This window comes from Diceros bicornis, chromosome 11, assembly GCF_020826845.1.
Source record: "Diceros bicornis minor isolate mBicDic1 chromosome 11, mDicBic1.mat.cur, whole genome shotgun sequence".
In the NCBI taxonomy this organism is placed as follows: domain Eukaryota; kingdom Metazoa; phylum Chordata; class Mammalia; order Perissodactyla; family Rhinocerotidae; genus Diceros; species Diceros bicornis.
Genome location: NC_080750.1, coordinates 67661071 through 67688172, shown reverse-complemented (window position 1 = coordinate 67688172; position 27102 = coordinate 67661071). Strand labels below are relative to the sequence as shown.

Below are 27102 nucleotides of genomic sequence, written 5' to 3'. Positions count from 1 at the left end.
GCATTGAAGTTTTGTACCTGTTTGTACAGGTAGCTGAAAGATGACAGATACAGGGTGGATTTTCAGTTTTGGATTATTCATTGGCAAAGTGAGAAATATTAACATAGAAATGGAGGAACAATAATACAATGGTGCAGCTGTTCCATGTTGAGGAATTCTGATACGTGTTTTACAATTGAACTGCTCTGGAGATCAAGAATAAGGTAGAAGGTGGAGATGATGGAGAGGAGGTGTAAATATTGTATACTTCCCCTTGGTCTCTGAATGCCTTATCACTCCTTGCAGCCTTAAGGTCAAATTCCGGATGTTTTTGCAGGTTTTTTTCATGTGGGAAATGCAGCCATCTACCTCATAGGAATATTGTGGAAATTAGTGAGGTATGTAAATATAGTGACTGCATCATTAGTGCGTTTTTCAACGAAGAGCACATCCCCTCTTGGCTGATGACTAGTGTTTCCTCTTTCTTTCTTTCCTTATACCTCTTAACTCTATTGAAGAAGCTTTAAATACAAATCTAATAACAACTGCAGCTAACATTTATCACGACTCAAATTAAGCCATTTAACCTTTGAAACAAGCCTATAAGGTAGGATTGCTACCCTCATCTCACACGCAGAGTCAGCATTTGACAGCCTGGCTTCAGAGCCCAGCTCTTAACCACCGTTTCTACACTTTTAGCTGGACAGACCTGGGCCACTTTTTTGGCCCTAGCAAACTCAGTTTTCTGTTTAGACACCACTCTTGACTGCATTCAGTCGCCAAGGACTCTCGCCTCAGTTCCTCCGGGCCCATGAGATGGTAATTTAATTCACCCAGATGGAACCAGCCTACGTCCTTCTCAGATCCGCGAACTTTCACCTTGGCTAAGCAGCGAGTCTGCACCACCGTTCCTTTATTTCATTGGCTTCAGGGCTAACCCACAGTGTCACTATTTTAAGTAGCAATACGGGTATTCTTTAAAAAGACACAGGACCCCATGAATCCTTGCGAGTTGAACCCGCCCCAGAGTCCGGGCACTGGCGCGAGGGCTTGGGACACTGTGATGTGCAGCAGGACAGCGGACTGGGAGCGGCAGAGCGTGCGCAGAGGGCACCGCGGGAGACCAAACCAGCAGCGCGCGGACCAGGGCGCGGCGCGGCCCACGCCAAGCCAGGCCTGGCCAGCCGGGACGCAGCGAGCGGGGGGTGGGGGGGAGGAAGAGGGCGTGGCCAGGAGCCCGCCCAGGCCGCTCCCCGCCCCTCTCCTGCTGCTCTCCGCCCCAGCCCTCGCCCCGCCCCGCCCCTCCGGCCCTGCCCGGCGGCTCCGCCCCCGGGTGACGTCACTGGCCAGGCCGGCCGGCGCCATTTTGAAAGTGGAGTCGCCTGCCCCTGCCGCTGCTGCCGCCGTCGCTGTCGTAGCTGCCGCCGCCGCTGCTGGAGAAAGAGCAAGAGCGGGGAAGCCCCAGAGTGAAATCCACCATCCTGCTGGCTAGTCCGCCCGCCCCGCCTTCCTTCCTTCTCCCCCGACCCCCGCCCCCTCCCTCCACAAGTGCCATCCGGCTCCATCCGCCCTCTCTACCCCCCCATCGCCAGGTGAGGGGGGTGAGTTCAGGAAGCAGAGACCCCGAGGAACCCAGCAGGGTCACCATTTGCAGCGCAACATGGCAGGTAAAGGAGAAATCACCCTCGTCCACTGACAAGGCAGCGCTTCCTTCCTCCTCCCTCCATCACCCCCTAGCGACCGCCTGCGCCTCTGGTGGAGCCACGGGGCGCCCCTTGGATTTCAGGGAATTGGGCAAGTGGGTTGGGGAGGGTTCTGGTGAGGCGAGTGGTCGCTGTGGTATCGAAATGGCTTTTAAAATGGGGGCTGGAACCTTGGCAGTGGTGGGGGTGGGGTGTGTGCCGGGAGCAGCGGGGTAAGGCGTGGGTGGGGCGGGGTGGGGGCGAGTGCAGATTTGTCCCCACTGCCTTGGAGCCCAGTGTAACCTCCGCGTCCCTCCCCGTCGCCCCCGGGCTTTTTTGCGTATCTTCCTTCATTTAATTCCTGTTTTTCCCCCTGCTGCAAGCCTTGGGTGTTCATAGACATATGTTTTGCACTGAGAAGGAAGAGTGCTTTACAAGTTAAAATACAATGGGGACATATGTGTATTTTCTTTCCACTGTGGGTACGTATGTTTTTGAGACTAAAGCCTGAATTTTTTGTCTTGAACCGTCTCCCTTTCGTTCCTTACCCTTTACGTCCAAAGAGTGCGAGGCCTTTAATACAGCAAGTTGCATGAAAAATGTAATTTAGACTTTCCGTTTTGCATGTTAGCTTTTGTGCCGATGTCCTTTTTCCAAAAGGGTTTCATAGAGTTAGTTAAAATAGTTGTGGAGTTCAGTGATATAAATAGCCAAGGGGAGAGAGGTATTTAGGTAAAAGCTTGGGGGGGTGGGGGGAAGGATGCTTAGAGAAAACCAGGTTGGAATATTTTGCGAGGAATGGTGGTGAAGGAAGAGAAAGGTAATTGCTTTGAGGATTATTTTTGTACATTTTGATGTTGCTGAATATCTTCCTTCATTTAGTAGAATCAATTGTAGATCTAGATTGTTTGTTTCTCCATATATCCAGCACATTTCCTCATCAGTGCTTGGAAGTGAAATAGAAACATTCAGGGACTAAACCAATTTTCTGTGCTTTTTTCAATATTTAGATAGATAATTAAACCTTTAAAAAAGTTAACATGTTAGATTGACTTACGATTTGCTAGAAACAAGCTGCTCTTTGGCCTTGTTGAATAATTAAGTGAAATTAAAATTGTTTTGCACAAGATGATAACAAATTAGCAAAATTAATTCTTTGCAAGGTCCTTTGGATTCGGAGGGATAAGGTGAAGGGAGGTGAAATAAGCTTCCTTTGACAGTCTCTTCACAAGCTTTCCTTTCGGTTTCTTTCCCTCTGTCTGGATCCAGTGATTTGCTGGTAATGAAATGCAAAGAAATGGGTGGTGAGTGTTGTTTGCTGTGGGTGTGCTTTGGTGATAGAGTTCACATGAATCATTACTCCTCACCCAGGCAGTAATGTTCCTGAAGTTTTCTCTTCGTTCCATGTTTTATGGTAGTTTAACCTTATTAACTCTTCTGCAGGCTCTTTGTACACTTAAAGGAAAACTCTCTAACTTTTGATATTTACTTTTTTCTGGTAGGTCTTGCTTGAATGTAGGGCTTTTATTGAGGCGAAGGGAAAATGGAAGGGAAATTTTGAAGACGTACAATGTTAACAATCGTATGTGGCCTTTAAATATTTCATACTTGGAACCTCTCTCTCTTTTTTTTTTAATGTAATACCAGTTATTGAGGACTAACCTTTTTCCAAATTAGTGTTCTGGGGTGGTGGTTGTATGTTTGGGCAGTACTAGGCTATTAGTATCATGCCAACCATGGATACCATCTCTGTGTTTACGGGAGTAAACATGAACAGTACTCAGTTTTAATTGGTATGTTTTCTTTTTCCAGGAGCTGGAGGAGGGAATGATATTCAGTGGTGTTTTTCTCAGGTGAAAGGAGCAGTAGATGATGATGTAGCAGAAGGTAAGAAAGCTTGTTTACTAATGCAAAATTTGAATGTAGAATCTTTTCAGAATCTTGATTAGTAAAGGATTTCCTTGCAGCTGAGTCTGTTATGGTTTAAGAACATTTTGTGTTTTGTTGTCCCGGCAATGGAAGAACAGTTTTAAAAGACACCTTTCTGGAGAATATTCTTAAATCTCTTTTATTATTTATGCCTTGTTTTATTATTATTTTTCCCTGAATTAAATGAAAGGAGCACTGTATGATGATGCATATAAAACCTTCATAAGAAAAATCTGAGAGCCATACAATAAAGGGTTCCTTGCTGTATAAATTTGCATAAATAAATGGTGATGCATTTTCATGTTTGTACATTGTTTTTAGATAAGTAGAAATAGGTGCCATCAACATTTAGCTGAGAAGCATTTTTGACAGCATCTTTTATTTTTTTAATTTTTAATTTTTACTTTTTTTGGTGAGGAAAATTGGCCCTGAGCTAACATCCATTGCCAATCCTCCTCTTTTTGCTTGAGGAGGATTGTCACTGAGCTAACATCTATGCCATTCTTCTTCTATTTTGTGTATGGGATGCTGCCATACTTGGCTTGATGAGCGGTGAGTAGGTGCGTAGCCGGGATCCGAGTCTGCGAACCCCGGGCCAACAAAGTGGAGTGTGCGAACTTAACCACTACGCCACTGGGCTGGCCCCGTCATCTTTTGTTTTTGAGCGAAGATTTTTTAGCTTTTTATGACCCTGTGTACTTTGAGAATGTGGTGTTGGTTGACATTCTGTGAAGAAATGCTGGTTCACATGATGCATTTTATTGTCTTGTAAGGGTTAATTTAGGGGAATAAGAAAATAATTCTATGGATATAGTTTGGCGAAAAGCTTATTGTTGTGCAGTTAGAAGCTGGATTTGATCAGTTGAAGTACTTAAGTCTTAATTTTCCCCCCAAATTGGTTTGGTTTATTAATGTATTTCAAAAGTTTAAAGTTTTGAAACTTGAGGGTTTTGCACTCATTTGAGATGTCTTAGGTGGTGGAGGCATTATTTTCCATAAAGTAGTTGCATTATCTCGTTGTTCGGAAACATTCTTTGAAGTTTCAATTTTAATAGTATTCTGTCTTGAATTACAGTAGGAATTTTCCAACAAAACTCAGATAAATTAAAACATGTACTTTTAATTTTTAAAAATTTGTCTAGTGAAAAGTTATAAATCATTTTTCTTTAGATTGTATTGTCCTTATATTAAGATCCTATTTCTGACCTCTTGTCTAGAGTACTGTTTGTTTTGAGGATTTTTCCAGGTGCTAGTAGGATGATGACTTTGTGTTGAGCCAGTGGATGCTTGGATTTGCTTGTGTTAGTTGTCATTTTTAATGAAGTGTGGTCAGAGTTTGGTGAATCCTGTGGGAGAGCCAACTACATACTTCACAGAGCACCCTCACGTTTCTTCTCTGTTGAGTCCTCATCTGTTTTTTAAATGAGAAACCAGAAGCTTAAAGAAATTAAGAGACTCACTGATGGTCACACAAATAGTGCAAAGCAGGGTTTTCTGGTAAAGCCTGTGGTGTTTGACTTGTTTAGAGAAATCCTAAGTTCGAGGGAGGAGTCATGTGTTACTCATTTTGTAACACCATTACCTGTTGAATAGTAGGCTGTCAAATATTGGATCATTAGTTCTATGCTGTTTTGTAATACTCACCAAGTTATGAAAGTGCTGTATACTTGAAAAACATTCCTTGGTTGAATTCCACTTGTTGCCTTTATCAAAGATCTGTTGGGGGCTTCCTAAATGCTGAGCACTGGGGCTACAAGGTGCCTAGAACATAAACCTTGCCTTGGATGAGCCATGCTTACTTGTTAAATAGTAGGCAGAAAAACCACATGGGTTTTATTTAATCAGAAGAAATTGATGTTCTAAACTTACCTAACTGAACCAATGACAGTTTGTGATAAGTATGATGGATCAGGTGTTGTTGTCTTCTGCTAATACTTAGTAGCTGCATTTTGCTGTTGATTCGTTAAATAATTTTCTTTGGAGGTTGTTAAATATCATTATGACATACAGTACATTCTTAGCATCTTAATACGCTGAGGCTTGGTATGTATATTTTAATAAAAATATGGCTTGTTCTAGTGTCTATGTCTAGACAACTGTAATAAGTGTAAAAAGCATCTGATTTTCAGATTACACTGCTTTAATTTGGGTATTTTTGCATATTATAGTTTGTATATCATAGTCTATTATGTTTGTTTTACTAAGAGAAGATTTGCTTTTCTGAAATAAAATAAGATTATTAATACGTTTTTCCCCTTGGTTTAGACTCTGATTTCTAGACATGTTACATCTAGCTCAGCCTTAGAGTTTAGCTTGCCAGTTTTCCGTTAATGATAAATCCCAATTTCTTTTCCATCAGAGCCTCCAAATTGTCTGTTTCCCACCCCCCTCCATGCGGTCAGCGGTCATGGCATACCATCTTTACTTCTGTACTGCTGTAATCTTCTTTCCATACCCATATTCCCTTTAGTTCAGGTTCTTAGTATCTCATCAGGATTACAGTAGCTTCCTAAATGATTCTCTGCTTCTTGTCCTGTTTTGCTTCTAAGTTAATCTTAAAAGCAGTCCCAGTTTTATTTTCCTCAGAAATCTTCAGTAGATCACAGGATTATGAATTACATTCAAATATTTCAGCCTAGAATATTTCAGCCTTTCACCAGTACGGCCCCTACTTCTCTAAGTTTATTTCCTAGGATGGTTTATGAGCCAGCTCAAGGGATACTGTTCTTCAAACAAGACCTGTACACGCTTACTTTTGGGTCTTTTGTTTTTTTCTATTCCCACCTTGGAATGCCTGACACTCCTCCTACAGTTCTTTTCTTATCAGAATCCTACTCATCCTTCATGTCAAGCCTGTAACCCTTTTACTTATCTCCCTTTTTTGGAAATACTTTAAAAATCTTCCTTCGTAGCGCTTTATATCTATAATATTTAGTACTCAAGACCTCTACTGTTGTACCGTAAGCTCAGTGCAGGACTGATGTGTCTTTGTGCTCTATGCAGGACATCCTGTATAAACTGCTATGCTTAGAACAATGCCTGGCACATGGTAGCTGTTCAGTATTTATTAAATGAAGGAATGTAAGTGTTACCATTATTATGAGCTTATGAAGGGGAAGAGAACAGGTGAGAAAGATAGGATGATCAAGATATACTTCTGGCAATCATGGATTTATTGACTTGGTGGGCTTTATAACTGGGTTGATGATACACAGCTGTATAATAGAAACAAGTCAGGAGACCTTGGGTTTTTATCCTAGTGACAAACTAGTATATATCACTTTGGGTAAGTACTCCTCTGGGTTCAAGTAGGCTTAGCCTTAAGATGGCAGGACTGGCTTTTGTTCCTTATTCTCTGATCTTGATAATTCTCAAAGATGTCTTAGAAAAGCAAGCACCCAACATTATTACTGCTGGTAAGTGAGTGAAATTGTTTGAGATGTTGGACTCCTGGGGGCCTTAATTTAAAAATAAGTCTACTGGACTTAGTTACTCAAGGCTCAGAATTTCTCATTAAGTACATTACTAAATGTAATGTACTAAGACAGAATTTTGACATTTAACCAAATGCTCTCATTGACCTTTGGCCCATTGTAGGCCCTTCCAGGACATTTACAGCCTATGTTGGGATACTTATTCTATGCACAGGTCTCTTCAGGCACTTTAAGTGGTTTACCTTTGGTGTAGCTACTTGTCTGGGAGAAGGGTGAGGCACTAAAATCTCTATCACTCGGATATTCTCGTGTCCTGCAGTTTTCATTTTAGTTTTCATGGTAGCAGTATAATATTTTATCATATTCTGTACTTTGAATTTTTCCTTTATTAACAGCTTTCTCTCCTGAGACAGTAGGTAAGAGCACAGATTCTGGTGCTAGGCTGCATGCTTTGAGTCCCGCTCAATCACCTACTAGCTGTGTGATCTTGGGCAGGTTAAGTCACCTCTTTGTGCCTGTTTCTCCCTCTACAAAATAAGGATAACAATAAAATCTGTCTTATAATGTTGTTTTGATGATTAAATGAGTTAATATACATAAAACAGAAACCCGGCACATAGTAAGAACCTTATAAGGGTTTAGCTGTTGTTATTACTTGAACATTTATGGCAAGTAAGGGAGAGCTGGAGAATGAAGAAACTGGGAAATTGTCTTTAAAGGCTACTAAAAATTTCTCCTCAGCCGAAGTGAAGAAAATGATATGTGTATGTTTTATACATTTTCTTTGATTTCACTAATATGAAGTTCAAAAACATTCAAAAGTAAACCATAGGTTTAGAGACATATGAAGCTGGTAGAACTCCAAAGAATAGCACAAAGTAATTACTATAAAAGCCAGTATAATAGTTACCTTTAAGCAGTGGGAGGGAGTTGTGATTGGAAGGGAGTCTGGGAAGGCTCTTGTGGATGGTTGTCTAGACCTGGATGGTAGTTGTACAGATGTTTGTAATAACTGATTAACCTGGACATTTTTGATTTTCTGTATTTGTTAGGTTTCATAATAAAAAAAGCTTTTAAAAAATTCAGTACTGTACTAAAGGGTTTAAAATGAAAAATGGCAGTCTCTACTTCACCCACTCCCTAATCCCTAGTCCATTTCCTAAAGGCAATTACATTGAACTCTTTTAGCTGTGTTCCCTGGTGCTTAATTAAATTTTTTGTGAATAAAATGGTACTTCTATTTCTCATCAATTTTAGACAATTCCAATTGACTTCCTTCCCTAGTAGATGAAGATTAAGCTGTTCACGTTATCACTCCCATGCCCCAGTGTTACATCACACTTTATGATTAAATTAGAAGTCACTGCTTACATTGTTATGACCATGAAAATGTTCACTACTGAACCAATACTGTTGTACAGTGTTGCTCATTTCTTGTGCATCTCTTCATTTTTCCTGCAGCTAATAATTGCCTGTTGTCTAATTTGCGTGGCACTTTTTGCATTTAAAAAAGAACTTCATTATAGTGATTTCAAACATTACAGAAAGTAGGTGAATAGTAAAATGAACCCCCGTCACCCAACATTATCAGCCCGTGGCTAGTGCTGCCCCATTTATACTTGCGTTATTTGACCCCTTCCCAGCCGTTTGTATATTTAATAATAGAAATATTATTGATTTTTTTAAAATCAGAATTCAACAAACTAGAAAACCAGTTTCATTTTATTTTATTATTATTTTTTTTAATGAAAACTTCTTTTTATAATTTTATTTATTTATTTTTCCCCCAAAGCCCCAGTAGATAGTTGTATGTCATAGCTGGACATCCTTCTAGTTGCTGTATGTGGGACGTGGCCTCAGCATGGCCGGAGAAGTGGTGCGTCAGTGCGCGCCCGGGATCCGAACCCTGGGCTGCCAGCAGCGGAGCACATGCACTTAACCGCTAAGCCACGGGGCCGGCCCCTGGTTTCATTTTAAAGTGGAACAGTAGGAATTTTTCCTAATGATTTTTTTGCAATAGCAATTCTGATAATCTGTTAATTTGTTTAAATTTTACTTGTAGAAATTACTGAAAATTAAAATACTTTTGGACAATCTGAAGTGTATGATTTTTGGTAAAAAATATGGAACAGTCATTCAAGATGGCTATTTTAATTACTTTAATGTAAATTTTTATTATTCAATATTTAATATTGCTGAATATTAAATAATAATTTTTATGATTTTAATGTAAGTATAATTTTTCTCATCTCCATGTTTGACGATCTTAAACTTTCTTTCGCAGGCACTTATTTTAGGACATGATTTTATTACATGAAGCCTGTTTTTATGAAACTTGGATCCAAATGCATTGTATCTTTTCAACACTTTGCTGCCTGTTTATTTTTGGTAGGATTTAGACTTGTGGACTGGTTCTTGGAAACAGATTTTTCAGTGGTAAAGTCTGAATAGTCCCCAAATAAGGACATAAATAAAATTTTGAGAAAAAGATAATCTTTGGGGTATCACTTAAAATTTAATAGTTTTAAATCCATTCCATGTGTCTAATGCTACAGTATAAACAGAATTTAGAATCATTTGTGTCCTGTTTCTTAGAGGAGTATGCATGTTAGATTTAGGCATTAGGGTCAGTTAGTAGAAACAGTATTAGAAATTGTTGTTTGTTTGCGGATTTCAAAATATTGGCACATCAGCTGTATTCCAAATGACCTATTCCTGATGACCTATAGCAAAGGTATTTTTTTTTTTTTTTTGGGAGCGAGGAAGATTGGTCCTGAGCCTAGCATCTGTTGCCAGTCTTTTTTTTTTCTTTTTCCTCCCCAAAGCCTATGTATATCCTAGTTGTAGGTCCTTCTAGTTCTTCTCTGTGCGCTGCCGCCTCACTCAGCATGGCTTGATGAGCGGTGAGTATGTCAGCACACTGAATCCAAGCCCATTGTGACCCGGGGCCGCCGAACTTAACTGCTATGCCATGCTATGCCACGCGGCCAGCCTGCGGAGGTCTTATTTACCATTCTTAACCTGTGTCACATGTGAGACTCCTCCTTTCTCTTAGCATTACTACTGACAGAAGTCTAGTTCTCATGCAGTACAATCACTTAAAGTAGTGTAAATTTGCCTATTAAATAACATGAATGACCATATTTATCTAGTATTAGGCACTGTCCTTGCTTTCTTTTAAGATATTAAAATTTTTTTCTTATTCCTTTATTGAAAGAAAATTTATAAGTGATAATGGCTCTGAAAGAGAGTTGACATTGTATCTCTGGTTATTAAAATAAACCAAAAATTAAACTTAGGTATTTCTGGGTTTTTTTTTTAATAATTTTATTTATTTATCCCCCATAGCACCAGTAGGTAGTTGTATGTCATAGTTGCACATCCTTCTAGTTGCTGTATGTGGGACGCGGCCTCAGCATGGCCGGAGAAGCGGTGCGTCGGTGCGCGCCCGGGATCCGAACCTGGGCCGCCAGCAGGGGAGTGCGCGCAGTTAACCGCTAAGCCACGGTAACCGCTAAGCCACGGGGCTGGCCCTAAACTTAGGTATTTCTTAATACTCTCTTTTTGTAAACTAAATTTTAGAATCCTTAAAAATTGTGAAATAAGCAGAATGATGAGAAGTTGTTTGAAGCAAAGAATTTATTTTATTTAAGTAATAAGTTCCCATATATTATGTATTTGCACGTCTATATTTGCCTAGTTTAGTTGAGTTGCAGGAAAATGGGTAAACTGTATTTTAAGTTTCTTATGCTGTTAAACAGGAAAATTGAAGGGTTGGAGATAGATGTTTTAGCTAATATTCTCAGCTATAATCTGTTCCCTTCTTAGGTGATATGGAAATTATAATTGAGTAATCAAGGGTCTAGAAGTTGCTTCCTTAGTAGAAGGGAAGAGAAGTAAAGGCCTGATGATATATAAATTAGATTTCTTATAAATAATTGAATTTGATTTTTACCACTGTATAGTCAATATAAGGAAGAGAAGGCATGGCAATCTTAAGTACTCACAGCAGCTAGCATTTACTGAGTGCTTAACTATGTGCCAGGTACTGTTTTAGGTGCTTTACGTATATTAATTCCTTAATCTTCACAAAAACTCTTATGAAATAAGTAGACACTGTTGTTTTTCCATACAAATGAGGAAACTAGGCTAGGAAGGTTGATTTATTAAATATGTATCCTTGAGCAGGTGGTGGAGTTGGGATTCTTACCTCAAATCTTTTAATTTCCTTAATGTAATTTTATTTATTTCAAAACCTGAGGAGCCAGCCGGTGGCATAGCAGTTAAGTTCTCGCACTCCACTTTGGTGGCCCGGGGTCACAGGTTCAGAACCCTGGGCGCGGACCTGCCTACCGCTCATTAAGCCATGCTGTGGCAGGCGTCCCACATAAAATAGAGGAAGATTGGCATAGATGTTAGCTCAGGGCCAATCTTCCTTAGCAAAAAGGGGAGGATTGGCCACAGGTGTTAGCTCAGGGCTGGTCTTCCTTGCCAAAAAAACCCCAGAAGTTAGATTTGGGGCCGCCCGGTGGCTTAGCAGTTAACTTCGAGCACTCTGCTTCGGCGGCCTGGGGTTCGCAGGTTCGGATCTTCGGCGCGCACCGACGCACCGCTTGTCAAGCCATGCTGTGGCGGCGTCCCATATAAAGTAGATGAAGAGGGGCACGGATGTTAGCCCAGGGTCAGTCTTCCTCAGCAAAAAGAGGAGGATTGGCAGCGGTTGTTAGCTCAGGGCTAATCTTCCTCAAAAAAAAAACAAAAACAAACAAACTTGAGCTGCTTCTTAGTTTAGGTGAAGGTGTTTGAAGTTGTTGGGATGTGACTTGTTTATAACAGAGTTTATTTCTAATGCCTAGTAGACTATTGTTGTTTTGAAGTAATTAAATCCAGTTTGGAGATTTACTGAATTTTCTAATGGAATTCTTAAGTGAGAACATGCTATAAATGGGCTATAAGGGCTTTGTGAACCTTCTGAAGTGTGTAAAATTATATTGTGTGTGCTTGTACATATGTACATTTTCCTGGTCAGAGAGGGTCCATAACCATTGTCACAACAGCTATCATTTATTCCATTTCAAAGTGTGGTCTGGAGTCCGCTCAGTTCTTTCAGAAGGTCTGTGAAGTCGAAACTATTTTCGTAATAATACTAAGATGATATTTGCCTTTTGCATTATGTTGACGTTTGTGCCAATGGTACAGAGGCAATGTGGGTAAATATGCTGACACCTTATCATGAATCAAGGCCTTGGCACTAGATGGTACCAGTAGTCATGGTAATCTTCATTGCCATGTACCAGCAGCTTAAAAATGCCAATTTTACTTAAGAATGTCTTTGATGAAGTAGTACAAGTTATTAATTTTTTTAAATCTCGACTCTTGAGTACGTGTCTGTAAAACATTCTGTGTGACAAAATTCTACTATGGACCAGAGTACAGTGGTTGTGAGGAGGAAGAGCACTGGTGCAACTATTTGTTTCAAGCTGAACTAGCTGCTCTTTTCATGGAATGTTATTTTTACTAGAAAGAGCTACTGACAAACTATGGTTATTCAGACTTGGCTTTTTGGCAGATGTTTTCTCAAATGAACAGTGACTCTGTTGCCTCAATGGACAGTATTTGCTGCCCATGATAAAATTTGAGCTTTTAAGCAAAAATCAGAATTTTGGAAAACGTGTACCTGCCATCCTGAGCTTGATAACTTCCCAATACTTAGCAGTTTTTCAAATGAGATAAGTAGTAATATCAATGACTAATTTTTAATATTGTGTAATGAAATGTGTTAGCATTTGGAAGGTCTGCATAACTCGGAATCAGTATTTTGCAAATGACCAATGCCTATGATGTTAAAAAATCACGCATAAGTAAAAGTGCTAGAGCATTGGATTTTAATGTAACAGACAACCAATATGGCATCAGATTCCACAAACCTTTGAGAAACTACCACTTGCTGAGTTTGGTGTATTATCCAAAGGATATCCATAACTACCTGAAAAGCCTATTAAAATACTTCTCCGTTTCCATCTACATACCTGAGGGAGGCTGGATTTTCTTCATATGTTTAACCGACACAACATAGTGTGGTTATGTTGAATGCAGAAGTACTTAAGAGAATCTAGGCATCTTCTCTTAAGCCAGACATTAAAGAGATTTGCAGCAATGTAAAACAATGCCATTCTTCTCACTGATTTTTTTGGGGGGGAAATATAGTCATTTTTCATAACTTTTTTTGTTAATGTGTAGGGCTTATTACTTTTTTTTTTTTCTGATGAGGAAGATTAGCCCTGAGCTAACATCTGTTGCCAATCCTCTTTTTGCTGAGGGAGATTGGCCCTGGACTAACACCTGTGCGCATTTTTCTTTACTTTATGTGTGGGATGCCTGCCACAGCATAGCTTGATAATCGGTACGTGGGTCTGTGCCCAGGATCCAAATCCAGGAACCCCGGGCTGCTGAAGCGGAGTGCGTGAACCTAATCACTATGCCAGCAGGCTGGCCCCTATTATTACTATTTTTAATGAATAAATATTTTAAAATTCAAGAGGTCTTTGGGGTTCTCAGATTTTAAAGGTGTAAGGAAATCCTGCCATCCAGAAATATTTGACGATTATTGGTTTAATCTGTTACTAGATTTCATTGTACTGTTGCCTTAAACAAGTCTCGTGAACCACAAGATAAGTAATCAGAATAGGGTGCTGCTTTTGTGCACGAGTGTCTAAAGCTTTCCTATAAAAGCTTTTCTATGACTTCAGATTGCTTCAGCCTACGCCCTCACTATTCTTTAGATACCAAATTAGATCTGCCTTGAGCTCTTTCATCTGGTAATCTTGGTGAAGGAGGGATACCTTAGGACTTAAAATTTCTATTTTTAAACTTACCTCTCCCTTACAAAGATTAAATGCCAGTCCACATTTGCCAAAATACTTAGCCCTAAAAGCTTTTTAGGGCTTTTCCCTCTATCTCTGCTCAGGTCCAGCTATGACTAATACTTAATGTAGGATTACTGAACTCCTCAGAGCCTAGTCTGGTGCCATTTCTGGATTGGCTCCCTGGTCATTAGAAAGGAGTTGGTGCCCTTGACATCGTGTTTTATTTTGAGCCCAACATGTGGCAGTGTGATGTGTTGTTTTTTCTTGTAAGAAAGACATAAAATTGGTGTAGTAACTTTTTATTTCCCAACTCTTAACTACTAAAGGGAAGAAAAGGAGAAGGAACAATGTTTTTCTTTAAATTCCATTTTAAAGTACAACACAATTCTATTTTGAAATAGTTGCTGAATTTCCCATTCTAAGAATGTGGTATCAACTATTTATTGCTTAGTATTTTCAGTGTTTTTGTGGCTTTTTACCCATTTAAAAAAATTTGGCAAAGTATATAGTACTTTTAAAACTAGCTGCACCAATTTTCCATCCATGTTTAAACATTGGGTTTATTAAAAAAGAAACAGCTAATTTTTTTATTAATATGAATATTTTTAGTTAATATTAGCCGTAGTTGATTAAAATGTCATATAGATCCTTGCCCATGGCATATGTGGAATCCTTAGCAAATCATATTGAATGCTTTTTTATGCCACTATACCAAGGTTTATACTCCTGTAATTTTAGTTTCTATTGGTTGACTTCTCTCTGAATGTTCAAATATCAGCTGGCGTTTTCTCTTCTGAAGTCTTTGATCTCTTTTATCCAGTTCAGGGGGGTTGGTGGGCCAGTGACCCTGTTAAGAACCTCTGCCTTAATCTAAAGTTTTGCCTATGGTTATATGCCCTGAAACTTGGAGGAGTCAAGGATACTTTATATGATAATAATAGTTTTTAGAGTATTAAGAGGGTGGTCTTTCTTAGGAATCCTCTTAGGACTTGTTCCTAATGTAATATTAGAGGGATGAATCGTCTCTAAGATATTAGACTTGACACGTTTATTGTATTCCTATCTTAATTTTTTGTAATTAAAAACTGCTGTCTCTTTAACCATGGGTAAAAAATATTAGAGGAATATATTGGATTTTGAATCAATTGCTCATTTTATACTTCATTCAAAAGGAATTTCTTCAGTAGCTAATATTGAGAGAAACCTAAGTAGGTAAAAGGGATTGGTGAGAAAATTTTTCAAATTTTCTAAAGATCTGGAACAATGTTACCTTTTAGAACTTGCTGTTATAGAGTTTCAGGTCTGCTCTGTGTGAAAGTGGAAATAGAACCTTTTTGGTGTTACCCCATATCTGTTTTTTCCAGCTTACCACAAGGTAAAAGAGTCTTGTGGGCCTGCAGTAGATGTGTTTCTATGATAGCATAAGAGGAATCTTTAATATTTTCTATTGGCTAATAAATTGGGAAGGCTCTATTTCAAGGGAAACAGGCTGTTGTAGGCAATAAATCTTGTCAAATTCCTTATCTGGGGATGCAGCATACAAAAATGGTTATTATAGGAATCAGTAGTAGAGAAGGGATTGCTTCTAGTCTTTTTTATTCCCCTTAACAAAAAAAGAGAGTTACTTATTTTTTTTCTAGCAGAAAAATCAATTCTTTAAGAAATATTTTTTAACTCCCTTATTTTTACTTGTAAAAAACACATAAAGTTTACTATCTCAGCCATTTTAAGTGTACAGTTCAGTAGTGTTAACTGTATTCACATTATTGTGAAACAGATCTCCAGAACTTTTTTTTTTTTTTTATAATTTTATTTATTTTTTTTCCCCCAAAGCCCCAGTAGACAGTTGTATGTCACAGCTGCACATCCCTCTAGTTGCTGTATGTGGGACGCGGCCTCAGCATGGCCGGAGAAGCGGTACGTCGGTGCGCGCCCGGGATCCGAACCCGGGCCACCAGCAGCGGAGCGCGCGCACTTAACCGCCAAGCCATGGGGCCGGCCCTCCAGAACTTTTCTGAATTGCAAAACTGTCTTTTTATGTATAGCTGGGGTTCTCTGGGAAGGAACAGTGTAAGTACTTTCTATAAGTGATTGGAGGTGAACAGGAGAGCCCTAGGCAGAACATGATAGTATCAGATTAGAGGATATTAAAGAATATAGATTGGTACTGCTGTGAGATAAATCTGTTACCCCAGATTAACAGTTTGAAAACTAGAAGTGGATTACTATAATTTGTAGGCTATTGAGGATAGAATTAGACAAAATCCAAATATTTGACCAAAGTTGCACCTCATGTGTTTTGTAGTTTCTGGTTTAAAAATAGAAAATCCTGTGGATTTTATGTCACAGTTCATTACTGCAAGACTCCTTATGTTAACAGTAAAGACAACCAGTATATCAGCATAATAGGAAAATTTGATAACTGCATTGCATTTCTTTATAATGAAATTGTAGATAAGGAATGATCAAGGTTGCATTTCTTAAACTAGCCTGTGAGATAGACATTCTTGTCATTATGTACATGATGAGCAATGTTGGTCTAAGATGATGAGTTAGTAAAACTACTCTGTCTATTTTTTAGGCTCCCACCTTGCCTCTATGTGGTTCAATTTTTTATTTTATTTTATTTTATTTATTTTTTTTTCCCCCAAAGCCCCAGTAGATCGTTGTATGTCATAGTTGCACGTCCTTCTAGTTGCTGTATGTGGGACGCAGCCTCAGCATGGCCAGAGAAGCGGTGCGTCGGTGCGCACCCAGGATCGAACCCGGGCCGCCAGCAGCGGAGCGCGCGCACTTAACCGCTAAGCCACGGGGCCGGCCCTATGTGGTTCAATTTTAACAAGTACTATTTGATTAAACCTAAATCTCTGGTTCTCATAGGGAGGGGGTGGAGTTAAGATGATACCTTAGTTATTCATCCATAGTCAACACGTGGTTGTTGAGTGACCAGTACTGTGGAGAATGTGAAGGAAATAGAAGACATGGTTCCTTCACTTTAGGTATATTAAGAAGGTCAATTTTATTAAAATAAGCATTTTCCATAACACTTCGTGAATTTTAGTATTAATCTGTTCATGTTACAAGAGATCCTTGGCTAATCCCATGTAAAAATTTTACAAGTAATGCTGGAATGTGAGTAGTAAATTATTTTCCCTTTTCTAAGTTGACATTATGCTGCCTAATTTTGAGATAGTGCTGTAGTACGAATACTTAGTTGTTCCTTGGGGTTAAATGAAAAAATCACATACATCTCAAGTCTTTCGAAGACATAAATATGTCTTTCGATGGTTTCAAATGGTTTGGTTGTGAGTTGAATTGACTAATGAATAGTATTACTGGAGACTTCTCTAGGTAAATGTTTGTGGTAGCTTACAAGCCTTTTTTTCTCTCTGTCCTCTGTATCCTGTTTCAAAACCTTCATTTTAACAGTTTGGCATTTCCTTAAGAAGTTAACCACAGGGGCCGACCCAGTGGCGTAGCAGTTAAGTGCACGCCCTCCGCTGCTGGCAGCCCGGGTTCGGATCCTGGGCACGCACCGATGCACCACCTGTCAGGCCATGCTGTGATGGCGTCCCATATAAAGTGGAGGAGGATGGGCACAGATGTTAGCCCAGGGCCAGCCTTCCTCAGCAAAAAGAGGAGGATTGGCATGGATGTTAGCTCAGGGCTGATCTTCCTCACAAAAAAAAAAAAGTTAACCATAGATTTACCAAATGGTAATTCAGCAATTCTGTTTCTAGGTATATACCTAAGAGAATTGAAAACATATGTCCACAAAAACTTGTACACTAATGTTTATAGCAACATTATTTGTAATAGCCAAAAAGTGGAAACAAACCTGTTGTTTGTCAACTGATGATGCATAAAGAAAAGATGGTGTATCCGTACAATGGAGTATTATGCAGCTATAGAAAGGAAATGAAGTACTGATACATGCTGCTACATAGATGAACTTTGAAAACATGTTAAGAAGCCAGTCACAAAATCCACATATTATATGATTCCATTTATATGAAATGGTGAGGATAGGCAAATCTGTGAGACAGAAAGTAGATTATTGGTTGCTAGGGCTGTTGGGGGGCGGGAGTAAGAGGAGTGACTGCCACTAGGTACAGCATTTCTGTAAGGGGTGATGAAAAGGTTTTGGAATTAGATGGTGTTGATGGTCAAACAAGTCTGTGAATTGTACACTGAATTTGAAAAAATAGTAAATAAACTAAAAACTAAACAGGAGGAGAGACAAGGTATGATTCTCTTTCTTAATAAGGTGAGTTTCTAGAGCCAATAAAAAACTCGTGTTTATAAAAGAAAAAGCTTTCATTTTGCAATACTTCTATCATACACAGACCTCATTTATGTCTGACTTTCTCCGCTGTATTAACCAAATCTAGTTTGCGCTTCATTTTTTTTTGTAAGAAAGATTAACCCTGAGCTAACATCTGTTGCCAATCCTCCTCTTTTTGTTGAGGAAGATTGGCCCTGGGCTAACATCCGTGCCCATCTTCCTCTATTTTATATGGCGTGCAGCCATAGCATGGCTTGACAAGCGGTGCATCGCTGTGCGCTTGGGATCCAAACCTGCGAACCCCGGGCCGCCGGAGTGGAGCGGGCACACTTAACCACTATGCCACTGGGCTGGCACCTGCGCATCTTTTTTACAAACCAAATATGTCAATTATTTTTATATTTTACTAACTAGGATTAAATGTATACACATGCCCACAGTACAAGAGGTATACAGTGAAAGTATATCTCCCTCTTACCCATTCTCCAAGGTTCTATGTCCCCAGAGATAACTGTCACAAATTTCTTATGTATTGTCCAGAAGTATTTTATATTTGTATATGTTTTTAATTTAATAGAGCAAGATCATCATTTTAGATTTGAAAGTGGGAAAATATATTCCAGAAATCCCTGATAGGCAAGGTCCATAGGCCCTTTCTTAGAGAGGATCTGATGAACTGCCTAAATAGCTACCATTTTCTTTTAACTGGCCTGTGATTTCGATAGCTTCAATCTGACGAATTGCTGAGAAGGTTATACACATTTGGGATGTGCATCTAGATGTACAATTAGGGGACTCTAAATAAAGTTAAGTAAAATTTATAATAGTGTCTCAGATATCTAAGTCTCTAAAAATAACAATTTGGGTTCATTGATGCTTGGAGTCTGTGTCTTATCTCTTATTAAATTAGACCTTGAGCTTTCTCCAGTTGAATCTTACTGTTCCTGATGGTGTCTGAAGTGACCAGGTCTTTTTGATGATTATTTAATTAGGACTATAATAAACATTATAGAGTAGGCTGGATCCTAAACATCTAATGTGTCTTTTTTTTTTTCATAATGTGTCTTTTTGACTGTTGAATAAACACATAGGTCCTTTTGTTCACATGTCCACCATCTCTAATTCTGAACTGAATTTCTTGGGAATTTTGTTTAAAATGCCAGAATGTCATGATTTGTATACTGCTCAAGTTGATGAGAATACAGCTTCATTAAATTTTTGCTATGCGGTAATTTGTTACTTTAAGAATTTTTATTCTTTAAGGGAAAATAATTTCCTGAATATAAAACATAAAATGTCTGATATATTTTTAAAATAAATGCTCACGAAACTTAGCTAATTGACTGTTAGTGTAAGTGCTTTACATGCATTATCTCATTGAGTCTTCTCAACCAGCCTCTGAGGATAGGTATGATTTTTATTTTCACTTTATAGATGAGGAAATCAAGGATTATATAAAGTATTTTAACCAAGGTCACACAGTTGGTAAGTGGGGAAGTCAGGAGTTAAACCTTGGTTCTTCTGACTTCAGAACCACCATAAGTAAACAAACAAAAAATAAAATCATATCTCTCTCCATTTCAGTCTTTACGATTTTTGCTGTTATAAATTTATGATGAAGATCCTTGTGAGAATCTTATTACTTTAGGGTACATTTCTAGAAGTGGAATTGCTGAGTCAAAAGGTGTGATCTTTTTTTATGGCTTATGGTATGTATTACCAGATTGCCTTAGAAAGTTGGTGTTGGTTTTCACTTCCTCCAGCAGTGAACTCGAGTGCCCATTTCCTGACTTGTTGACAATGTCTGGCAAAGTATTACCGTTCAGAAAATTCTTTTCTGCTTATTTGTTTGAGTGTGTTTAAGTGTGTAGATTCTGTTCATGTCCTTTGTTCTTTGGAGATGCTTGTCTTTCTTATTCATTTGTAATAGCATAGCCCCTCTCTCCCCTTGAATCATATTATAGCTGAGGAAAGTTGTATGGAGGCTCAAAGAAGAAATAATTTGGGTTTAGAGTAGATGAGAAAGGCTTTCTAAATGAAGTGATTTTTTGTTTATTTTTGACAGGCAAAAGAAGGTAGAGGGTAAGGCAACATTTGAGAACTCTTATGTTAGTTTTTTTTAATCTGTAAATGGAGATAGGTAATAGTACTTGCCTTGTTATTTAGAGGATTAAATGTACAGGAGTGCTTAGTTTTTGTACATACTAAGCTCTCAGAAAATTTAGTCGGTGCAGTTATTTAGTTATTTAATGCATGATTAACAGAAATAACAGATTAACAATTAACAGAAGAATAAAAGCCTATTCGAGTCCACAAATCAAGATCAACCAGTTGTTTTGGAGGTTTGGGGCAGGTTATAGGCACATTCGATAAGTATATGTTGCATTAATGAATGCAACTTGAGCTTTGTTATTTTCATCAGAACTGGGGTTAGACTGGAGTTTGGCGCTTGACTATTAATTTGACTAATTTAAGACTATTGTGTGTCCACAAAAGTTGAAGCTTGTTCCTTTTTTATTTTTTGTCTCATTTTCCTGTTTTTCTCAAGTTCCTACAGTGTTTTGTTCTTCCCTGTGATTGTATACTCTACATCTTCTCTCAAGAATGATATAATTGGAGCGTGGGGTTGGGGGACTTTGAATATGTACTAGAGCCTAGAGCGGCCTTCACTGTTAGTTTCATTTTTCCTTAGCATGTAGGAGTGGAGTTTGGGACACCTGAAAGTGTGGTCTCAGGAAAATCCCGTTCGAAGTATTGACTCTTAACTGTTGAGGCTCTAAAAAGCCCTGTTCTTCCTCCCCTTTGCTGCCTAAGGCAACATTGTAAGTGTGATGTTTTTTTACATTATAAATATTTTCTCACTACTCTTTCTCCACTCCTCAGATGTTTCTGTGATGATCTGAATGCTTTACCAGACTGATGAATATATATAGAGCCCGTAAAAAATTCTACAGGAGTCGTGAAGAGAAAGCATATTTTCTTGTACCAGTGCACACCCTTATTTCTCTCCTTAATTCCTTGTTCAGAAATGTGCTGTGTTTTGTTGTCAAAACGACCAGTACTTCTCAAGCTTTATGTGCTTAGGAATTCCCTGGGAATTTTGCTAAAATGCAGATCATGATTCTGAATGTAGGTCTGGGGTGGAGCCTATGATTTTGTGTTTCTAACCAACTCCAGTGACGGCCCTGTTGCTACTGCTGCTCTGGCGGTCTGCACGCTACACCTCGAGAGAGCGGCAAGACAGCTTATAGCCTTTTTTAGGGGAGAGGAGAACAGGTAGGGTAGTATCTTAATTCTTTTAACTGAGCATTTCTGACGCACTGAATAGATCCATTGTGCTGTTCTCACATCGGTTAACGTTTGGTCAATAAATGAATAAACACTTCCTGGGGACCTAGCTGTTAAAAGAGCAGCTTGCATCATAGTACTACATGTTAGCCATCCCTAATTGTTAGATTAAATTTGTGTTTGTATTTCAAGTTTAGCTCAGGCCAAGCTCTTACTATACATAAATTTTTACTTTTGCTAGTAGTTTGCCTTTTTAAGTAGATTGTTCTCCAGTGCTGTGAAAAGGATGAATTTAGGGAATGAAATCTTAACTCCTTAATTGGTTGTTTCATAACCTAACACAGGTTTTTAGTATGTATAAATGAATAACCTTTTAATTTTTATGTTTTTGATTTTGTTTGCTTCCTTAGCCTTGAGGTACTGTTTAGGTACCGTTTCAGTCTCCAATCAGGATTTCTCTCCCTCCACAGCCACCTAATCTTACTTTTGTTTTAGGTTGATTTTTATTTTATCCATACAAGTCAGTAGTTTCAAAATGCTTGTGAGGAAAATTAACAGTTTTCTGTCTTTTTCACCTATCTTGACCTTGAGTCCCCCTCCCTAAATTCTTTTCTTCTGGTGTTTTCCTATTTCTAAACAATATGCTCATATAGCCAGTTCTTTATCAGTTTTAGGCATCCTCAGGTGGAATTGAGCTCTATTCTTTCCTTCTTACTGTTCCTTCCATTTCTCAGCATTTTTATGCCATTATTGTTTAAACCAGTGTTCAGAGTTGTAGAAGGCTGTACTCCCTTTCAGTTGTACCCCCAGAAGATCTCCACATCCTAATCCCCAGAATGAGTGAGTATTACTTTATATGGCACAGGGACTTGAGATGAGATTACATTAAGGATTCTGAGATAGGGAGATTATTTTGGATTATCCTCTGAGACTCTAAATGTAATCACAAGGATCTTTATAAGGAAAAGAGGGAGATAAGATGATCTGAGGAGGAAGTAGTAGATGTGACACCAGAAGCAAGAGGTTGTAGTGATGCAAGGAAAGGAATACAAGCCAAGGAATGCAGGTGGCCTCCAGTAGCTAAAAAAGGCAAGAAACCAGATTCTTCCTTGGGGCCTCTGGAAGGAGCTAGCCTAGCCTACACCTTAATTTTAGTCCACTGAAACTGATTTTGGACTTCTTCTGGTTTCTAGAACTGTAAGAGAATAAATAGGTGATGTGTTAAGCCACCAGATTTGTGGTAATTTGTTACAGTAGTCATCAGAAACTGATACATTATCTTCATATAAATACTGTTCACTGCTACCAGGTAATGAATTATGATTATATCCTTTCTTCTATAACATTGTTTTCTCTAGAGTTAATAATTACCTTATTTTTCCATTGTTTTTGGTTTTTTTAACCTACCGTCACTGTTTTCTTTCTGCATCTTTCAATATAATTTTCTACATGGTCAAAAGAATCAGATAACCTATCAGTTTATCCCCACCCCTGGAGTTTTCCATCATATTTGTCTGGAGTGATTTGCTTCATTTTCTATGAATCTATCACTGAATGATCCTCAGATCCTCTGACAGGAGACTAAATTGCCTGTCAGCGTGTTGAAGCACAGCAGATGTTCTATCAGTTTCACTTTAACCTTGAACTCTATCCCTCCAGTACTCCAGTCTGGCCTCCGTGTTTTCTACGTTTATTGCGTAGCTGTTGTCTTTGGATTTTCCTTTGTTTTTACCATGTTCAGGTCGCCATGATGGGAATTCATTTTGCCTTTCCTGTGTTGGGGCTCCTTGTTCCTGAATCCCATGTCTTTTTCTTTTTTGGCCTACTCCCTCATTTTAGTGGTACACAGCATCCAGTAGTTGATGATTTCATTTCTGTATTTCATTTCATGGGTGGTACAGTTTTTGAGATTGTGCCTGCCTGGAAAAGATATCTGTCGTCTACTTTTACACTTCCAGGTTTAGCTGGCTATTGGAAATCATTTTTCCTCAGAATTTGGAAGGCATTTCTTTTTGTCTGCTAGCATCCAGTGTTGCATTTGAGAAAACTGATGCCATTCTGTTTATTCTTTTTTCCTCTGGATGATGTGCCTTGGTGTGGGTCTTTTTCATTAACTGGGCTAGTAGTACTCATTGGGCCCTTTCAGCTTGTAGGTTCATTTCCTTCAGTTTTTTCCTGCTCTGTTTTATTTGTTCTTTTTGGAGCTCCTATTAAATGGATCTTTGACTTTCTGCACTGATCCTCTAATTTTTTTTTTTTTTATAATTTTATTTATTTATTTTTCCCCCCAAAGCCCCAGTAGAAAGTTGTACGTCATAGCTGCACATCCTTCTAGTTGCTGTATGTGGGACGTGGCCTCAGCATGGCCGGAGAAGTGGTGCAGCAGTGCGCGCCCGGGATCCGAACCCGGGCCGCCAGCAGCGGAGCACGCGAACTTAACCGCTAAGCCACGGGGACGGGCCTTCTAATTTTTTTTTTATTCTCCTATTTTCCATTCTCTTTACATTTTATTCTACTTTCTCAGTTTTTTCCAACTCTTTCACTGATTTTTACAGTTCCAGTTATTGTATTTTTTTATTTTTTATTTATTTTTATTTATTTTTTTTGTGTGAGGAAGATCAGCCCTGAGCCAACATCCATGCCAATCCTCCTCTTTTTGCTGAGGAAGACTGGCCCTGAGCTAACCTCCGTGCCCATCTTCCTCCACTTTATGTGGGACGCCTCCACAGCATGGCCTGACAAGCAGTGCGTCAGTGTGCGCCGGTGAGCCAAACCCAGGCCGCCAGCAGAGGAGTGCGTGCACTTAACCGCTACGCCATGGAGCCGGCCCCTCCAGTTATTGTATTTTTAAGAGCTTTTTTTCTTTGGAGTGTTCCTTTTTCAACAACCTCTGTTTTGTAAATAGAGTATCTTTGAGAAGATTACTTTTTAAAAAGATTTTCTAATCTTGGCATTCCATTTCCTTTGAGTTCCTTTTTTCTTATTTTTCTTAGTATACTGTAGTGTCTGGTGATCCTTGATTGTCTGTTAGCATTTAAGAATGAGGCGCTAAAAACTAGATTGGAAATACTGTGTTCACTGGCAGAGCTGATCAGCTGCTGGGCTTCGCTGTAAGGTGATGAGCCAGGGACTCTTAATTTCTCAATGTGAGAAGGAACTTCCAGTGTCCTCTCTGAGGGAAGTGTGTAGAGGGGGTGTGTGTGTCATACTCAAGACTGGCTGCTGACATTCTGAGATCCAGGAAGATAGCTAAGCAGGTTTAGTATGCATCGCTTCACTTAATCTTGTTTTCAGTTTGGTACTTCACCGTCAGCCTCAGCTCCAACTGGTATCTTCTCTGGTTCAGTTTCTTCAGAAAGGAAAGTAGTTCTCTCCTTTAGAGTGAGGCTTCTCTGCATCTTATATAGATGTTTCAACCAGTCGCCTTGTTTTGAGCCCCATGCCTCACTGTCATGCTTTCCTGACCCTCTGCAGGATCTGCAGAGTGAATGTGCGTGGCTCTCCCTGGCAGCGTCCTTCCACATGCTCTTAGGTTTCAGTTTCCTTTATTCCCTTAAGTTGTCTGCTTTCCATTTTCCAGCGCATTTGTTGTTGTCTTCCTTCTGCTGTTTCCCTGCATGTTCCTTTGTTCTTATTGTCTTGAACTGTTTTTATTCATTTGTTGTCATTTTAGTGGGATCTAGAGGGGAGAGAGAAATGAATGTGTTTTGAATCTGCGTGTTTAACAAGTGTATCAATAAAATATTTATAGTTCCATTTCCTTCATGTCCCAGACACTTCGTAATCATTTTCTCTGTCATGGAACAGGAGAATGCACAGAATTCATATTTGCAATTTTTTTAAATATAAAAGTAGATTTAATTGTTTTCTTAGATCTAAATTCTAATGTGTGCTATTGTTTTTAATATACTAAGCCTTGGAAAATTATGGAATTCTTTTTGTCAACTATAGCAAAAAATGAGAGAAATTAAAATGAAAGACACTGGCTTGCATTTTCAATCCTAAATTTTGGGCATTAAAGAGTGAGCCAAAAGCAGAGGCTTTAAAAAATTTATTACCATTTTTAAACTTTGAAATGTATTCTGATTTATTAAACTCTACAAGGACCAGGTCTTCATTTACTGCTATATCTTCAGCACCTGCAGCAGTATCTGGCGTACATAGTGGGTGCTTATGAAATATTTGTTGACTGAATGTGTGTGTGAAATTTGTTCACGTGTTTATAGTATCAGAGAAAGCTTTAGCTTTATTAGACGTGAATGACTTTGTTTTTTATTCCTGAAATAGCTTTTAATTAATTAAAATGTTTGTCTCAGTAAAAACGTTTATAAGTAGAACGTAAGATTAAAGTCACTTACTGATTGCAGGGCGGCTAAGATCATAACTTTCTATTGAGAGTCTCATTTGTTCCTGAAACCAAGACAGAATTAAGGGAGTAATAGTTTCTGTCTGTTTTTCATCAGGAGCAGTCATCCCCTGGTATTAGTAGTGTAACATTTGTGTGCTTGATACCAGGCTGCTTCTGCCTACCTCAGATCTTTCTGTCATTCTCCCCCTTGTTCACCACTATCTCCAGGCACAGGGGCTTTCTTGATGGTCTATGAACATACACTGTCTTGTTCTTGCTGAAGTCTTTGAACTTGCCCTTTTTAACCTGGAATATACTTTACCTAGATTTTTGCACAGCCTTGTCTACCCTGTGTAAATGAACTGATTCCCTTTCCAACTCCAGAGTATGCTCAATGTTATCTGCTTCTTTTTCAAATACTTTTCTTATTATTTGAAATAATCTTGTTTCTTTGTTGTTTGCTTGCTTATCAAGTAGGCTTCCTCTGAAACTTTAAGTTTCATGCACGAGGAAATGAACTCTATTTCTTTCTTTTTTTTTTGAATTGTGCATGTCAGTTTACAAAAAGAAATCTCGCCCTTTGCCTCATCTCATCTTCTCACAACTGTGTGGACAGGCAAGGCTGAGATTCCTACCTAGGACACCTGAACTCTATTTCTTTTATTCTACCACTTGATTCTTAGCATCTTGAATAGTGTCAGATACATAAAAGTATCTGGCACTTAGTGGGCATTTTGTAATTATTTGTTGAATGGGTAGATAAATTGTGTGAGGTTTTTTCACGTCATCTCATTTAAAAATATTTGAAGCTTCAATTTTATATTTTACTAAATGTACATACTTGTTTTTTTAAAAAATAGGAAATACAGTAAGCTGAAGAAGAAGTTAATAGCACTCATCATTCTTCCCAGTTTTGTGAACCAGTGAAATGAGGCGCAGGGAAGTACCCAGAGTCACACAAACTATTATAGGCCAAGCTGCTGTAAAAGACCCAAATACACAGTGGTTCCAAGAATTAGAAGCTTATTTCTCCCTCATGTAACCTCCCAAGTGGTAGAGAGGAGTCTGATGTGGATAAGCTGCCTTTTTGCCACAGATTATCTAGCATCCCAGGTTTCTTCTGTCTTAGTGTTCACCCTTCCGAAGTGTGTTCCTCTTGTCTGTATGGTCCCATCTGGCTCACATCTGTGTTCAGCCCACCGGAGGGAGACAGAGAAAGGAGGGCAAGTAGCTTCTTTTTAAGGATGTGACATGGAAATTTTACACTCATATGCCATTGTTCAGAACTTGG

The 27102-nt window shown here is 38.9% G+C and overlaps 1 protein-coding gene across 5 annotated transcripts in view; it reads left to right on the top strand.

The window, feature by feature from the left end:
• The first annotated feature begins 1367 nt into the window (after positions 1-1367).
• The window catches only part of PPP2R2A (protein phosphatase 2 regulatory subunit Balpha), an 89457-nt gene continuing 63722 nt past the window's right edge, over positions 1368-27102 (top strand). For 2 of the 5 annotated variants that reach the window (XM_058550483.1, XM_058550482.1), the window contains exon 1: positions 3487-3548. Coding sequence is in view for 3 of the 5 variants with exons in the window: in XM_058550485.1 (XP_058406468.1) it covers positions 2110-2143; positions 3474-3548 (109 nt within the window). In the remaining 2 variants the exon portion in view is untranslated. Of the gene's footprint in view, positions 1647-2025; positions 2144-3473; positions 3549-27102 lie in introns of those variants that run through there. The other 3 variants (XM_058550486.1, XM_058550485.1, XM_058550484.1) reach the window with 3 other exon arrangements.